The sequence below is a fragment of the Parasteatoda tepidariorum genome, chromosome 6, assembly GCF_043381705.1.
Source record: "Parasteatoda tepidariorum isolate YZ-2023 chromosome 6, CAS_Ptep_4.0, whole genome shotgun sequence".
NCBI classification, from domain to species: domain Eukaryota; kingdom Metazoa; phylum Arthropoda; class Arachnida; order Araneae; family Theridiidae; genus Parasteatoda; species Parasteatoda tepidariorum.
The window spans coordinates 22,846,106-22,864,929 of NC_092209.1; the positions used below are offsets into that span (position 1 = coordinate 22,846,106).

At 34.2% G+C, this 18,824-nt stretch overlaps 2 protein-coding genes across 2 annotated transcripts; both read left to right on the top strand.

Moving 5' to 3' along the window:
• The first annotated feature begins 10,401 nt into the window (after nucleotides 1-10,401).
• LOC122271977 (uncharacterized) lies at nucleotides 10,402-13,586 on the top strand. The gene is made up of 2 exons (XM_043054871.1): nucleotides 10,402-10,417; nucleotides 12,826-13,586. Exons 1-2 carry the CDS (start codon nucleotides 10,402-10,404, stop codon nucleotides 13,584-13,586), a joined length of 777 nt encoding a protein of 258 aa, XP_042910805.1.
• Nucleotides 13,587-14,976: 1,390 nt separating this feature from the next.
• Nucleotides 14,977-16,302, top strand: LOC107436483 (uncharacterized). The gene has a single exon (XM_016048221.2). It carries the CDS (start codon nucleotides 14,977-14,979, stop codon nucleotides 16,300-16,302), a length of 1,326 nt encoding a protein of 441 aa, XP_015903707.2.
• The last annotated feature ends 2,522 nt before the right edge of the window (nucleotides 16,303-18,824 follow it).

An 18,824-nucleotide genomic window follows, 5' to 3' on the forward strand; every position in this document is an offset into this window, starting at 1 on the left:
TTTGGCGTGTCCGCAGCAGTTGGCATCTCTGTAATAACATAACGAATACTAAAATAACGTTCACTTGGGAACTTGTTTGCTCCAATATTGCTTGATAGGTCAGCTCTGATAGTATAGGAGCCTTACGTTAGCCCGCTTTCTCCCAAATTTAGATATTGAAATGATACAAAAAGTGGTTTTCTTAATTGGTTTTTTTACTGTTAGGGCATTCAAAAAGTCATTGATAGATCAAAAAGTACTTGCTCCTTATAATTACAGATCCAATCAGAAATAACTAAATCATTCTGGTATCTGAGAATCTTTTAATTCACCCAGATAAATGAATATACTGAATAAAGCTTCCCACCACAATGAATGTCTTTGAAAAAAGGAACTGTCCTAAATATATGACGCTGGGCGTTAACTGGTTGTTATGAATTATTTAATAATGTTTGTTTGTAGTGGAAAAAACTAATATAGATTATTTCCAAAAAAAATGGACAATATTCAGGAACACTTATTTTTATTTGATCTTAGTACCCACCAGCTAAATATATTGCTAGTGGATTTTTTTTAATATGAAACCTCTTCAGGCACCATTATCCAAATTTTACTTTTTTTACTTTAATTTACAAAAATTGGGCACCTGGGACACTTAGCGGCCCCTATCCCATACATCTAGAAATTTACAGAAAATTTATAGTAATAACATTTTGAATTTAGCAGTCGATGTGGTAGCTAATAGACCATTATCCAAATTACGATTGATTGATTGATATGAGTGGAATCTCGGTGTTAAGCGCGAAGCGCTTCTAACCGATTCATCTATACTGTTTTGGCATTTATTCCAGAGGTCATATACAGTTCAAAGTTCTAAGTTAGGATCAGATAATAAGTCCATGAGGAGGTGAGGCATGAGTTGATTCAGTTTTACATCAGTTGTATGGGGAATTCCCCTGGATTAAAGTTGTGAGAAGATGCAGTACGTCTTGGTCCTTCAGCAAGTCTTTAAGTTCACTGATGAGGCTAACAAGTCTGTGGGCTGTGGAAGTAGGCGTGTCCTTGGTCGTTTTTCTCTTTCGACTGGGACGGGCCTCGCACCCAGTGAAATTTGAGGTGTGGTTTTGCATGCAGTTGCAGCATTTAGCTGGGGAGTCTCGGCTCTTTCTGCACTGGAATGAATAGTGCCCTTCGGCACATTTCATGCATCTTGGGCTGGGGGAGCAGGAACGTTGGGTGTGGCCGAAACTCTGATATCGAAAACACTGCAGCGGCCGCCGGCCGCCGTGGTATTTCTCTATGCTGATCGGGGTCTGCTTGATGCTCTCAATATGGTAGATCATCTCGTGATTGGCTAGCATTGGCATAACGATGAGGTACAGGGGGAGGGGCCTAAAGGCTTCACCCACTTTCTTCTTAAACTGGACTATTTTCAGGATTTCAATGTTCCGCTTCCCTAATTCAAGGGATATTTCATCTGTACTAAAATCATCAGGAAGGCCACGGATGAGGACTTTAGCATTTTTAACTGGCTGAGCTTTTTCTACTGAAGTGGAAGGCTCTGTGGCTTTGTTGGTGGTCTCCTCCGTAGGTTCTGATGCAGTAATAGGGGTGGGCTCCGGCATGAAAAGAGATTCCGGAGGAGTGCAGCTTTTCTGGGTCATGGATGGGTCAACATTTTCTGTAGCTGCGGCAGACTTTTTCTTCCTCTTCTTTCTCTTTTTAGCTGGTGGCTCTTTGTTCTTTCTATTTTGGATCTCAGGTTCAGAGGCTGATGTCTCTTCGTCTATATCCATATTCAAATCTTTACTGGAAGGAGTTGTGATATTATTCGAAACACTGTGCTCGGAAACGGGCTCAGTCTCTATTTCATTAGTAACACTACTTTCTGGGATGGTCACAGGGATTTCCGCTGTCTCAGTGATAGTTGTCTCCATTGCAGTTGAGGCAGTTGGCTTCTTTTGACTCGACTCAACAGTTTGAATTGCGGACACCGCTGCGTTAAAGAGTTCGTTGTAATATCTACTTGGTGTTGAGGTAGAAATCTCTCCAATGGAATCTCGCAGCTTACGAAGTTCCACGATATCAGTAGTTTGTTCTAGAAGAAACTTTGAGTAAAGTGCGTAGTTCATAGATCTGGCCGGTAAAAACCTTTTGATGATCGAAGATGTCTCATATAAGTCTGATGCTGGCATGCGGCCGGAAGGGAAAACTTTTCCGCCGCGGGCAGTTCGGTGATACGGCATAATTGCGGAGCAGAGAAAAACACGTCTTGTCTCTAGCAAGGCTTGAGCTGGTCCCTCCTCGGTGTAGCCTCTCCAAACCTGGCAGCCTGACCAATTTCCGCCAGTAGTCTTATCCAAATTACTGAAATTTAAAATTTATTATAAAATATATTTTATTTTCTGAAACGGTAGTTTTTAAAATCTGAAATATTTCATGATGAAATTAGTTATTATGGCCACTTGTGTGACGTAAAGGGAATGCTGTAGTCAATGAGGCAGATGCTCTCCAGAAAGAGCGGAATTTACGTCCTTCACTTCAGTTGAATTTCAGCAAATCCTTCAATTAAACATTTCGAAAGCATAAAAATGTCCAGATCACAAACTGTGCGTCTGGCAGCTTACTTTTTGGGTCTATGCCTAAACTGTCACTGCTGTCCCCTATCCCATTAAATGAGATAATAAAAATATTATAAATAATTTTATACATAGTGTACGAAAAAAACGTTGTCGCTTTTTGTTTAGATCATTTTACTGTTGCATGAGAGCTCAAGGACTTCACAATACAAAAGGAGCAGGATACTTGACCCAAGCATGGCTCAAGTCAATTCATGCCTGGCTGGAATTCCCATTCTTTCTGCCCATAATCAGAGATGCCAACTTAATCCATAAAGTTTAAAAATATTTTCGAGTGGTCGTCTTTTATTGTAGAATTCATTGTTTAGTAAATTCGATAGTTTTTGTACTCACCACTAATTCTAAATTATTCAAATGCTTATGTCATATACTACTAATATATGTCATATGCTACTCTTAAAATGTAATGTTTAATGAGAATTATTTTCTTTTCCTCTCACGATTTAATTCCCAAACGACGAGTCAGAGGAATGATTATTGAATTTGTTTATTTGCGAAATCGTTCTTCCTTGTACTATCTTATTCATATCCGCTATTTGGAAATATTTCTTTTTCGTTCTTGTAAATATATTATATTATATTATTCGGAATTTTTTCGCATAAAATTCACATTATTGCACTATCACTCAGATTAATTCAATCGTTGCCTCAAATGAAACAAGCGATAAACAACTGTTGCCGATAAGCAATAGCAGAAAGAACAAACGCAGAATGTCAATTGATGTCAGATTTTGTAGGTTTCAGTTGCATCGTTCTAGTATTAAGAAATAAAATACTACTATATTTCATAAATATGTATATCAATTTTTTTTCTCATAGCATGTAATTACATTGCTTTCTAAGTGCAGAGATACCAACTGCTCCGAACCATCACCTCCTACATTAGAGAATCTCCACACGGTTTTTCATAAGTCGTCCGCGCAGACTATTTAAAAAGTGAACTGGTTGTGCGCATGAACTCAAATTCTATTTTAAACGTACTTGAGAGAAATTTATCATATATATTTGAGAATTGAATCTGTAGTTGTATACAAGTAAATAAGACAAATCAATCGTTTTCATAAATTAAACAAATTTTTTGACATATATTTGCTACCCCTTTCTTATTTTCACTTGAATTTGTATTTACAGGCTTTTTCGTAAGCTGGTCTACCTCCATAGTGGTCTGATCGGACTACCTATAAAAACCGTGTGGAGGCTTTCTGTTGTAAGAGGTGATGCCCGGAAACGCCAAAATAATTTTAATAATTATGAATGACTACTAAGTAAATTTTTCAAGCAGAAGCGGTGAATTATAGAAGCCTACGAATTATTTAGAAATAGTGGTGGATAAAATTCTACTATATTGAATTTATTAAACCAAGAATCACAATTTATAAACTACCACTTTAAAAATAGGTATTTGCTGTCTGGAGCAAGTTGGCATCTCTGTGAGTGCTGTTATATGTATTCGTTCATGCGTCGAATTGACGAGTGTTCGCCGAGATAGGTATATAAGAAACTAGTATTAAGGGTAAATGCCTATCACCATTCTTTTATTCAGACACTTTTTGAAAGTTTAAGAAATGGGCCGTGGTTTTTAGGGGACAGAATTTTCTGGTAGACCATATGTTTGCATATACTTAATTTATGACTTGCGTAGACTTTTTATAAAATTGAAATTCTTGAAGTGTAGTTTTGACGAACTACTCATTAGCTGAAAAATCTTCAAGTTTCGAGAATCATACGCAATTTTGGAAATTTTTTCGAGTGATAGACAAGGCTTGTTTAATAGTATAATTCCTTGTTTTGAAATTTTGATTGGAAGTTATTTTCCACAACATTATTTTCAGAAGTTCATATGAAACGGTACATTACTTGTGGCGTGGTTTAATGTTAGCAAAGTTATGAAAATTTCTGACAGCTTTTATTAGTATTGTCTACCACTCTATAAAATATTTTGCAGCTTGCGTAGTAGTTAGCAGCCCATCATTCTGTTGTTTTTACTTGGTATGCAGTGACGCCTTCATTCTCTACTTAAGATTATTTGTCAAGGAGGTTATATTCAGCTATTTGACTAGATGAACAATGGAGTTGAGACACCACCTCCAACATCAGAAAGCCTCCACACGGTTCTTTATAAGTTGTCTGCGCATACTATTTAAAAAGTTAACCAGTTGTGCGTAAGAACTCAAAATTCAATAATAAAGGTATTGATATACAACATACATACATTTGCAGGCTTGTGTGCTCAATTAAGGCTTATAAACCTTTGTCAAGTAGAAGAACAGATAACAAAATATGGAGAAGGACATCACAAAGGGTTACGGTGGAATTCGAGCCCGCCACCTCCACGCTTAACAGAGCGTTTGGTTGGCATTACCGCTCGGCCAGGGAGGCCCCATATAATAAAGGTATTTGAGAGAAATTTATCATACATATTTGAGAATTGAATCTGTAGTGGTTGACAAGTAAATAAGACAAACCAATCATTTTCATCAATTGAAAACTTTTCGACATATATTTGCTACCACTTTCTTATATTTACTAGATTTCTTATAAAAGGCTGTATCGTAAATTGTTTTAAATTCATAGTGGTCAGATAGAACAACTTATAAGAAACCGTGTGGTGGCTTTCAGTTTTAGGAATGAACAGAATGTCCAAAATCATCGTTGTGTTGGTGAACATGTAAGAAAATAAACAAACTTTCAACTTTCAAAATATTACGAATGTTATATAAAATAAACAGAATCTTGACTTTCTACAAAATAGGAAGCCTTATGTTTGACCTAACACCAAGTGTTTTATAAATATAAACAATTCAATAGGACTCCAACGAAATGGACTGCTTTAAGAAACCTCATTTTTAAATCTAAGTTTAATATTCTTGTTTTAAAAAAACTTGTTATTTTCTTTGACAAACAAACCTCACAACAGTATTTACGAGAAGAGAAAAAAATATACTGTCTTTCTCAAAATATTTTATGTTAGATTTAAAAGAAATAGACTACTTTAGACCACTTCTCATACTCATATTTGGTGGTTATCTTAGCATCAACCCCACCAGGGGCTCTTAACTAATTCATCTGAGTGGGAATAAATAATAAATCGCCGAAGCGCAAATGAATGGTGAAAGTTGGGGTTCAGCAATATTTACCGAGTGAAAATTAAAATGATGTAGCGAGATTAAACAAACAAATTTAAGAAAGAGAAGAGGTTCTTGTGGCAGACAGCCTTTGCCTCCCCCCGAGCTACTCAGATGCACAGTAGCCACATAGCCTCAGAGAAAAGGAAAAATGCATGATAATAAATGCGCAAGAATATATACAAGTATTTACAAAATTAACGGGACAAAACTCCCATCAGATTGGAAAAAGGCGGTTGCTGTGCTTTATTTTATATTGTTTTTGATGATAGATCACTTCTTTTATACTTCAAAGCTTTATATAAAAAGATTTCTATATTTAAAGTGGTAGTAAAATGTATGCCTTCTATACATTCCTGACATTTACAAACTTAATTAAAAATATTTTTGATCACCACTATTTTTAAAAATATTAAGCATATACATTAATATCCAATGCTGCAGAGTTGCCAACATCTATCTCTTCAATACTGAGATCAAACCAGTGAAACACGTTAAATACCTCGGCGTCACGATCTCATATAATTTGAGCTGGAGTACTCACTTAAACGACATAATCAAAAGAGCCAGAGGAGCGTTTTTTGCGTTCAAAGTCCTCCTGCATAAGAATTCAAAGCTTGATCTAGCAAATAAAAGAACTATCTATATACAAGCGATTCGACCAATTCTTACGTATGCTTGCCCAGCCCTCACTACTATAAGCAACAACCTAAAAAAGAAGCTATCTACAACCGAAGGTAAATTTTTACGCACAATGACTGGCGCCCCAAGGGCGATTAGCAATAGATTACTCAGAAAAGACTTAAACATTGATGATATCAATTGCTTTATAGCTAAATTGACCACAAAATTTAACAGCGACGCAAAAACATGCACCACATCAGATTTCAATAAATTGTTCGATATTGATATAATCCGTGATAATTCGAATTTCAGCCCAATTACCGCCTTTTTATGCTCAGACTGCATACTATCAAAATACTATTAACTTTATCATACAACTCTACTCAAGGGGATCTCCCCATTCCAAAGATGATTTTCCCTTCAAAACTAAAGATTTACTCCTTAAGGACTTGACTTGTTGTTACAACATGCTACAACTTCAAAGATATATAGGACCTCCCAGAATACAACAAAACAGAATCGATGAATCGGTTAATGGCGCTTCGCGCCAAACGCCGAGATAACCCCAATATCCAGCATCCAGAGTTGCCAACTTAGTGTTACCACAATGTCACAAAAACAAAATGTTTTATTCACTGCATAATTTTCATGATGTATGGGGTAGGAGCAGCTGCGCGGCCTAGGTACCCAATTTTTATTAAATAAAGAATAAAGAAAGAGTTGCCAACTTACTAAATCATGACTCATACTAAATATCAAATCATGTTTAATTTATCAAGCAAATATGCTTGATCCTTTGTTTTGTTACCTTAATTCTGCATAAATCAAAATATTTGTAATTCAACCTGTAAATATTTCATGATGTATAGGTTAGGGGCCGCTGTGCGGCCCTGGCACCCAATTCTAGTTTAATAAATGAAATGAAATGAGTTGCCAACTTCCTGTAAAAGAGAAACCCCTCAGGGTATGATCAGGGGAAAGCTAATCCATATACTTACACATCCTCACAAACCTTAAACTGTACATTTTTATTACTTGCAATTTTTGTTATTGCCTAATAATGGCAAAGTGCCATTTTTCTTTTCTCAAGAGCTCCATTTGCTCCCCAAAGTTCAAATTTGTCATGTATGTTTCTTAGTTTAATTTCAGGATGAATGGGAAAAGGGCCGTAAGGCCTCAGATGCCCAGTTCCTCTACAACGAACGAACGAAGAGATGCCAACTTGCTCCAGAGAGCAAATACATATTTTAAAGTGGTAGTTTATCAATTTTAATTCTTGATTTGATAAATTAAATTAAATAGATTTTTATCCACCACTATTTCTGAATAACTCGTAGACTTATATAATTCACCACATTATGGTACCACTAAAAAATAAAAGCAACTCCATTGCCTGCTCACATCATTGCTCAACCAAAACTATTATAAAATTCCAGATGAATGGGATAGGGGCCGCTTCTCGGCCCAGGTGCCCAAAAAAATCAAAACACTAGTACTAGGTACCACTAAAAAAAAAACAGTTAAAACTAAACATTTTCTGGAATAAATGCTATTTAAAAGCCTGTAATAAATAATTAATTATTACAAGATTTGATTTTTTTTTAGAAACAGTAAGCATATCTAGGTTTGCCACGGGTGAATAAAATGCAAAAAGAGTTGACGATTGAAGTTTACAATTTTAACACTAGGTTCACGGAACGCGCCATTTTGACGCATTTCAAATTTTTTAACGAAAATTACAAAACCCGTTTGCATTTTTATTTTATCTCTTGTAATGACTTTTATCCATTGATCAAGGTAAATATATATTGAAGTCTATTTTCTTCGAAAGCGTTGAAACATTTAAATTCTATTTTTGATAGTCTTATCTCTATGGATATGCGTCTATTTGAGGCGATCGTAATTAAGACAAAATTTAGAGTAAACATGTCAACATCACATCAATAATAAGAAGGTTGAACTCCGACCCACCCCAGAGGGGTATACGGAGATAAAAGTAAAATTATTACAATAAAATTTCTCTAAAAACTAAAGTTACAGTAAAATTTCGCCAAATGACAGTGGTGGTGATCAGTTAAAAGTGGATTAACAATAAACTTTGACAATTTAAAACATGTGTTAAAGGCAATGGAACCCAATAGCGCCGGTGTAAATGTCGAGAGTTAAATGATTATAATAATAAAGAATCAAGAGATAAAAAATCTCAAAACCAAAATCAATGAGAGCTAAAAGTCCAAATAGTAAATGTCTAAAAGTAAAAGTCTGACTAGAAGTCTATGAAGTCTAAAATCAAAAGTAGATAAAAATTCAAGATGTAAGGCTAAAAGTTGATTAGTAAAAATTAACGATGACATGCTCTATTGTTGGTTCATGACTGGGGCCAGTTGATCTGGGGCTAGAATGTCCTCGAGGGTTTGTTTAATAATTTGAGTCACAATTTTCCTGCAGGTCAATATAGCGAAGAATTGATGTTCCTCTTCGCAATTATTCATGTGGGTTCCACGAAGTGCCCGGAATCTTGGACAGTGCTTAAGTAGATGATCAATGTCCTGTCTCACTCCACAGTAATTGCATGAAGCTGATTTTTTGAAATATTTTTGTTGATAGGTCCCGAACACTCCGTGGCCAGTAAGGAGCTGGTTTAAATAAAAATTGGCCTGCAGGCGCTTTATGCTTGGGTCTTTAAAAAATTTATAGGTTTGTCTTCCCTTGTCACTAGACCTCCAGTCATTTCTCCAGCGGTTAAAAGTAATGTTCTTAATGTAAGATTTAATTTCGCATTTTTCACCCGGGATCTCAAAATCAATCTGGCCAAGCTTAGTGGCTTCCTTAGCCCAGTCGGCCTCTTCATTCCCTTCAATGCCTGAGTGTGCTTTAATCTAATTTATATTATAGTTGCTACTCCACATGGCTTTGGTGTCTTCTATAAGTTTGAGGTGTTTACGTGGGTCCTCCAGGCTCATCAATAATAAATAGGAATGTACCGACAATACTTCGATCCGTTAATCGATGTCGTTAATTGAAATGAAACAAACGATAAACAACTTTTACCGATAAGCAATAATAGAATGAACAAACACAGAATGTCAATTGATGTCAGATTTTTACGGTTTCAATTGCTTAGTTCGAGTATTGAAAAATAAAATTCTAGAATATTTCATAAATATACATCTCATATTTCTTCTTATATTATATCATTACATTGCTAAATGCAGAGATGCTAACTGCTCCGGACAAGCCAAAACATTTTTTAAAAAAAAAAACGATAAATAACTACTAAGTAAATTTTGCATACATAAAGTGCTGAATCATATAAGTCTACGATCCATTTAGAAATAGTGGTGGATAAAAATCTACTAAATTCAAATCTTTAAACCAAAAATCACAATTGATGTACTACCACTTTAAATTATACATTTTCTGTCCGGAGCAAGTTGGCATTTCTGTAAGTGCTGTTATATGTATTCGTTTATGCGTAAAATTCACAATGAGATACAATCAAGTTAAAGTTAAAACTAAACACTTTACGCAATAAATGCTAATTATAAGCCTGTAATAAATCATTATTTATTACTAAATTTGATTTTTTTATATAAAAAGTATGCATAACCAGGTTTGCGAAGGGTAATTAAAATTGCAAAAAGTAATGACGATTAAAATTTAGAAAAAAGATATTAAATTTGAAAAGATTTTATATTATATGTTTTTTAGATTATTAGAATTGCCAACTTGCTACGCTTCGCAAAAAAAAGCAAAAAAAAAAAAATCTAGTAAAATCGAAATTAAGCATTTTTTTTGGGTAAGTTCTTTTTCTTCACATTTTGTAATCTGAAATATTTAAAATATTATAAGAAAACAGCATTATTATTATTATCTCGTGGTGAAACTTTCAAAGAGTGAGCGTAATTATTCTAATTCCACATGTTTCACTCTTCAAATCGCTACCAATTTATTAGAATTTGACAGAAAGCGGAGCAGTTGTTATTTGTAATTTACTATTGAAACTGGATTCCGAGAATGATTTTCCTTTAAATATGAACAAGTTGATATGTAAGTCATTGTGTTATAGAATAATTAAAAGGAAAATAAATAAATAAATTTTCTTCCACTTTTTACATTTTAGTCACCTGGGGTGTCTATGCATGTTGTATAAGATCACGACTTCGGCGTGATAAATGCTTCCCATGAGTTAATATTATTTAATTGTAATGGAAAAAATTCTTATAGATTATTTATATTCAGTATTCCATTACAAACAAACGTAATGTATTGCAACATAAATGTAAATATATCATCTCCTTCTTCCTTCACTTTCTATGTTGTAGAGAGGTAGAATTAGTCACTAAATATTAAAAAGATTCTGCATAGATATATATTATTAAACTGCATAGAAACTGTAGCTTGTAGAGTGAAACCGATAACGAATATGAAAACAGACGTAATTACGTTTTGTTGTGTTTGTAATTGAGCCACTTTTAATTGTTGAGAAGCCCATTCAAGAGCAATGCAAGAACAAAACAAAAAATTTCAGTTCTATAAGAAGATCCCTATTCAGGAGCGTTACAAGAACAAAAAATATGAATACTTATAAACCTTTCTTCTGACCTCGCAGGGAGTCCTTTTTATTATTCATTACTATCACAACTTAAAGAAAAAATAACTTTTTTGAAGTATATCAATGAAATTGACTATATTCATGAGTTTTTGTCTTTCTCAGTATCCACCAGCTAAATGTATTGCTAGAAGATACGTTATATAATCGATCATAATGATCTTGTTCAGGTCGAAAACAATAATTTTAAAAATTTATTAAATATATTCTATTTTCTGAAACGGTAGTTTCAAAATTTTGAACAACCTCAGTGAATATTATTTATTTTTCTACATATCAAAAGTAAAAGGAAGCTGAAAATTTATTTTATATTTTTAAAAATTACATTCCTTAAAACGATTTATTAATTTATGTCTTAAAATTCAAATATTTTTAAAACGTATTCACAAAAATAATGATAATCAATTATTTAAAGCTATTTTTGGCATAGATACTTGGATAAAAGAATTTTTTAACTGTGTACAAAATGTTTCGATGATCTTGAAAACTCCTCGAGATATTGCGAAAGGGGCAAAAAGTATAATCAAAATTAAGAAAGAACATCTGATAGCTCGCCTGTCCGAACTATTGGAACCATTTCAACAGAATTCGAATTTGTTGAAAAAATGTATTACAAAAATGATCGGTTATATCAGTGATTTTTTTTATTAAAATACTGTCTGCTGCACTAATTAACTAGTGTAAATAATTAAACCAATTAACAAAGGAATATTTAAGCTTCGGACCTTGAATCGTTAAAATCTGTTCTTAGGCCTAATTCCGATCATTAGTTCATTTGCTATTCAAAGTTTTTAATATTTTGCAACGACAACGAGATACAAACAAAACAAGATATAGTTAAAACTAAGCACTTTACGCAATAAATGCTAATTATACACCTGTAATAAATCATTATTTATTACTAGATTTGATTTTTTTATTATTTAAAAGTATACATATCCAGGTTTGCCATGGGTGAATAAAATTGCAAAAAAAAGTGACAATTAAAATTTAGATTTTTAATAAAAGATATTAAAATTTATACATTTTCACATCATATATTTTTTAGATTATTAGAAATACCAGACCTCTTAGATTATTAGAAGTGCCAAATTTCTTCGCTTTGTCATAATGAAATAGTTATTTTTAGGTTAGTCTTTTTTTTCACTTTTTGTAATTTAAAAAAATATTTAAAATATAGGAAGTACAACATTATTATTGTTACCACGTGGTGACACTATTGAAGAGTGAGCGTAATTATTCTAATTCAACATGTTTAACTCTTTAAATTGCTACCAATTTATTAGAATTTGGCAGAAAGCATAGCAAATGTTATTTCCAGCTTACTATTGGATCTGGTTTCCAAGTTTGTTTTCCCTTTAAGTATGAGCAAGTTGATATGCAAATCATAGTCTTATTGAATAATTAAAAAGATAATGAATAAATAAATTTTTTACCACTCTTTGTATTTTAGTCGCCTGTGGTGTCAATGTATATGTTGTATAAGGAACAAAAGCTAAGCTCATTTATAATCTTATTAGTGAAGCTAGAACATGGATCCTAATAGATAAAGATATTAAGGTTCTTCCTCTAATAGATTTTATTCATAGTGATTTAACAGCAGTGAAAGTCAGACTCAACATAGAGGGAAGAGACCGATAAATTGTTTTTTGCCCGGTCTACCTACCCTATGAAGAGAAGGCTCCACCTGATCAAACACTGCACAAACTCCTGCAGTTTTGTGCAGAAAATAGCTAGCAGGTAGTCTTAGGGCTGGACTGCAATGCTCACCGTACTGTCTGGGGCAGCACAGACACAAATAAAAGAGGTGAGTGTCTTTTAGAATTTATTCTTAATTGCAATTTAGATATTTTGAATAAAGGCAATGACCCTACTTTCATAACTTCTAATCGTTCTGAAGTAATTGACATTACTATAGCAACACCGGCTATTAGTAAAAATATCACGAAATGGAAAGTAGATGGGAGACCATCAGATTCCGACCATCAAAACATCCATTTTGAAATAAACTCCAATATAAATACTGGCCGCTGCTTCATAGACCCCATAAGAACATATTGGAAGAAATTCCAAGACGATATCGTAGGGCTGACTGAACTGGGGGAAAATTATGTTAGAGAAAATTATGATCTAGAAATTGCAGCAGAAACTCTGCAGAACGAAATTCTAGGTTCATACAATAAAAATTGCCCAATACGTACCAAAAGAGCAGAGCCCCAATGTCTTTGGTGGAATAACTCTTTGGAAACTGAAAGGGCAAATGTTAGAAAACTCTTTAATAAAGCAAAGAAACATGGTGAGTGGGACAACTATAAAAGAGCCCTCACCTACTATAACAAAAATTTTAGGAAAAGCAAACAAGAATCCTGGAGAAAGTTCTGTGAAGAGGTAAATTCTATCTCTGAAGGAGCTAGACTCCAAAGAATCCTTAGAAGGGATGAACCCATAATGGTTGGCACCTTAAAGGATGAGGATGGAAACTTTGCTACCACTGGAAAAGAGATAATGGAAGTTATGGCCAAAACTCACTTTCCAGGAGCCATTGATATGGATAGCAATGAAGGACAGCATTTCATTGGATCTGTAAAAAGAATACAAAGAAATTAATGGACCTATGCTAAGAACATTATCAATCAAAACAATGTCAGGTGGGCTATCTCCACCTTCAAACCACTTAAAAGCCCTGGACCTGATGGAATCACTCCTATAATGATCCAAAAGGCAGGAGATCCTATCATCCCTGTGTTACCCAGAATTTACAGAGCGAGTCTGGCACTGGGACATATTCCAAAGCTATGGCAGAAGACCAGGATTGTTTACATTCCTAAACCTGGCAAAAGTAACTATGACCAGGCTAAGTCTTTCAGACCAATCAGCTTATCTTCATTCTTTCTCAAAATTATGGAGAGAATTATCGATAGGCATATTAGGGATTACCTGGGTAGCAATAACCCCTTGCATAATCTACAGTTTACCTACCAACCTGGTAAATCCACAGAGACAGCCTTACACAAGCTAGTATCTAAGATTGAAGACACCCTGGAGAGAAAGGAAATTGCATTTGCCACCTTCCTAGATATTCAGGGTGCTTTTGATAATACCTCTAACTTATCCATCCTTAATGCCTTAACCCTTTCGCGCCGACTGTCACAAATACGTAACAGCATGAAACTGTATCAATCAGGATAAAAAGATGAAACTGGTAATCAAAGTAATTCTTTAGCAGTTTATTTGTGGGCGGAGTTATAATTGTTTGATTTATTTAATTCACCATTACTTTGTTCAAAATAAAACTATTTAGTTATACTTTGAACTAACATTGATTATATATATGATTAAACTAACAATAATTAAAGAAAAAGCAAAGTAAGTCTGTCAAATTAGCAACGACTACATTTAAGTTACCGCTTTTTATTTAATTGCAACTTGATTCTGATTTTGTACAAATGCTTTTCTGAATCACCCGTCCCCAAGGGGTTAAGGGAAACAGGGATAGACCAAACTTTATGTTTATGGATTAAGTCCCTACTTATGGATAGAGCCATTCAAATGAATATCTTCAACGAGACATTAGAAAAGAAAACAACCAGAGGCTGTCCACAAGGAGGTGTACTATCACCATTACTTTGGAATCTGGTTGTAAATAGCCTAATAAAACATCTAAATAATATAGGCTACTATACCCAGGGATATGCGGATGGCATTGTCATACTCATCCTTGGCAAAGATTTTCACATAACTTGCCAACTTATGCAAAACGCTCTAAGTTATGTAAGCAAATGGTGCAAGGAGAGGAATCTGGACATAAATCCACAGAAGACCAATCTAGTACCATTCACTTGTAAATTAAAAAGGGAAGGCTTTTTTTTCCCCAAAACTTTTTAACGTTGAAATCAATATTGCCTCTGAGGTGAAATTTTTAGGCTTAATCCTTGACCAAAAACTCACCTGGAATAAACATGTTGATTACAAACTCAATCTACCAAAAAAATGCATAATGATGTGCAGGCGCATGCTTGGTAAAAACTGGGGATTACAACCAAAAATGATGTTTTGGATGTACACAGCAATTGTCAGGCCTGCTTTCACATATGCTTCAGTGATATGGAGGTGTAAAGTGGAACAGAAAACTGTGAAGGACAAGCTGGGAAGTCTGCAAAGACTGGCCTGCTTGTGTATCACAAGCGCAATGTCCACAGCCCCTACCAGAGCACTTGAGGCAATTCTGGACCTGGCTCCTTTAGATATCTTCATGTGCAGCGCTGCCAGAATGACTGCATATAGAATGAAATTGCAATATCAATGGTATGGCAAGCCCTCTTCTGGAGGTCATACCAGTATTACTAAGAAAAGTCACCATCCAACTCTCCTTATGCCTTCTGAATGCATGGAGAGAAAGTACGTGTTTGAAAGACAATTTGAAGTAGTTCTTCCTACCAGAGAAGAATGGGATAACAACACGATCGATATAAAAAATGATGATCTAATCTGGTATACCGATGGATCAAAGAAAGGTAACCTCTCAGGACTGGGGGTCTGTGGCTTGTCACCAAGATTCAACCTTTTTGAAGGTCTTGGGGAATATGCTACTGTCTTTCAGGCGGAGGTACTTGCTATCGTAAAGTGTCTGCAGATAAATATTAAGAAGGGCTACCATGGTAAGCAGATTCTCATTTTCAGCGACAGTCAAGCAGCCTTGATGGCTCTTTACTCATTTCAAGTCAAATCAAAAATTGTTCTGGAATGCAAGAATCTCCTAATAGAACTGGCAAAAAGGAATAAAATCATTCTTATTTGCGTACCAGGGCATATGGGAATTGATGGTAATGAAAGAGCTGATGAACTCGCAAAACAGGGATCTTCTTTCAATCCAATTGGAACGGAACCCTTCTGTGGAATCAATATGAAGACTTCAAAGAAGGCTGTCCTGAAATGGGAAAAACGGGAGATGAACAAAGTTTGGCGCAATTCTCCTGGACAAAAAAATGCTAAAAGCATGATCAGCAGTCCTTCTGCAAAAATTGCTTCTGAAATTCTTAGGCTCCCAAGATTGAAGATTCAAACAATTGTAGGCTTCATCACTGGGCACTATCATTTCAGGAAACATCTACATAGATTGGGACTTTTCGAACAAGAACCAATATGTCGGAAATGCAGTGAAGCGGTAGAATCAGCACATCACATCCTATACGAATGTGATGCCCTCGCCCTCACGCGCCTCACTACCTTAGGCAATCCATATCCTAAAGAGCTTCACCTTAATTCCATTAAGGGACTGTCAGACTATATAAACAAAGTAGGCGACCCAAGACAATGGAACTAGGAAAAATTGGGCTTGGAGCATGGTACAAAATGCAACATGTGCAGATGTGCCACATATCTGACAAGCTCAAGCAAGAAAAAGAAAAGAAGATAAGGAACGCGACTTTGGAGTGTTAAATGGTTCCCATGAATTTATAATATTTGTTTGCAATGGAAAAAATTTATATAGATTATTTTTTCCATTACAAACAAACGTAACGTAATCGTATCATTACTTTTAGTAGTCTTTCAAATTAAATTTTAAAAAAATTCTGCATATAAATACAATTATTAAATTCCATAAAAATGTAGCTTGTAGAATGAAACCGATATCGAATTTAAAAGCAGCTGCGATTAAATATCCATTATAACGTTCAAAAACCTAATGCATTAGAAAAAAGTTAAAAAAAAATGTGTAATTCATTATAGCGTGAATAAAGGCTTCTTTTGCTATTTCAAAATGATACGTCACTTTTCACGCACTGAACTTTCAGACAGACATAATTATATTTTGTTGCGTTTACAATTGAACCACTTTTTAATTGTTGAGAAGCCTATTCAGGAGTGATGCAAGAACAGAAGAAATTTTCAGATCTAAAAGAAGAATACTTATCAACCTTTCTTCTGAACTCACAAGAAATCTTATCTTTTTTATTATTCATTACTATAACAACTAACAGGAAATAAAATTTTCGAAGTATTTCAATTAAATATACTATATTCATGAATTTTTCACTTTTCTTTCTCAGTATCCACCAGCTAAATATATTGCTAGAAGACACATTTAATAAACGTAAAAGAATTTAAATAATCAATTAACATAATATAAATTTAAAATTGTATTATTATTTATTACTAGATTTGATGTTTTTTTTTTAAAAAAAAACTATGCACATCCATTTTTTCCACGGGTGACTTCTATTGCAAAAAGTGGGGATGATTAAAATTTAGAATTCTAATGAAAGAGATTAAAATGTGCCTTTTTATGGCATATATTATTTAGATTACCTGAGATGCCAACTTGCTTCGCTTTGTAAAACAAATATTTCCTTGTAATATCGAAATTAAAGCGATTTGTTCATTTTTTGTAATTTGATTTATTGAAAATCTCATGAGAAATGCAACATTATTATTGTTATCACGGGGTGACGCTTTGAAAGGGCTGACGCAATTATCTTAATTCTGTAAGGTTTAGTCTTCAATTCGCTTCGAATTTATTAAAATTTTGCAAAAAACCAAAGCAGTTTTTATTTCCGGTTTACTTTTTTAAATTTGAATTCCGCGAATGATTTTCCTTTAAATATGAACAACTTGAAATCTAAGCTACATTAGCATTGAACAATAAAAGAGAAATAAATATTTAAAATTTCTACCACTTTTTAGATTTTTAGTGATCTGTGGTGACCTGCATGTCTTGTGTAAGGAACACGACTTTATGTCGAATGGTTTCTATGAATTATATAATAATATTTGTTTGTAATGGAAACAATTTATATAGATTATTTCCAATGAAATTGACTATATTCAGGAATATTTGTTTTATTTGATCAGAGTACCATCCAGCCAAATAAATTAGCTAGCGGATTTTTTTAACATGATTTCTGTTAGAACTCTCTTGTAAAAATTTGGTGAAATTTAAAATTATTATAAAATATATTTTATTTTCTGAAACGGTAGTTTTTAAAATCTGAAATATTTCATGATGAATATTACTTATTATGGTCACGTGTGTCACGTAAAGGGAATACTGCAGTCAATGAGGCTGATATGCTCTCCAGAAAGTGCGGAATTTACGTCCCTCTCTTCATTTGATTTTCAGCAAATCCTTCAATTAAACATTTTGAAAGCATAAAAATATCTATATCACAAACTTTGTATCTGGCAGCTTACTTTGTGGGTCTATACCTAAATTGTCACTGCTGCCCCCTATCCCATTAAATGATATTGTCGAGTCTCAGTAGCTCAGGGGAAGAATTCGCTTTTGTAAAGCAGAAGGTCCTCGGTTCGATACGGGGAGCGGACACTAATTTTTCTATTTCATTTATGAACATCCCAGAAGCTTCTGGAATGTTCAGTCTACATCATTTCCTCTTTAGTTGTTCCTAGGATGCTTCCAGAACATTCTATGCCAGTATAAAAGCAATCCCGTGATTGTAAAGAAGAGTTCTTAACAAACTCCTCAGGAAAATAACAAAACCAAGATGGTTTATCCGCAATAAAAACATACATAGCGACCTCAACATAGATTTTTTAGATCATCACATTGCAAAGCAAAACTTCAGATTTTTTGAAAAGACCATATATTGTGACACCGCAGGATTCAACGAAATTTTTACTTTCGAAAACTTAAGAGAAGACATAAACCTCAGACCGATTGCAGCTCATTTTTGTAGTGACATAATTTTAACTAAAATACAAAATATTTGATTTCCTTTTATTCCAATTACCAGAAAGAACCACCTTAAAGATTAAATACAAGATGAATGGGAAAAAGGCCGCTAACGGCCCCAGGCGCCCAGTTATATTTCGATGATGATGATGATG

Bases quoted from the DNA above. Each gene is read 5' to 3' on its own strand.
- LOC107436483 (XM_016048221.2), top strand. From the start codon at position 14,977: ATGATGTGCAGGCGCATGCTTGGTAAAAACTGGGGATTACAACCAAAA.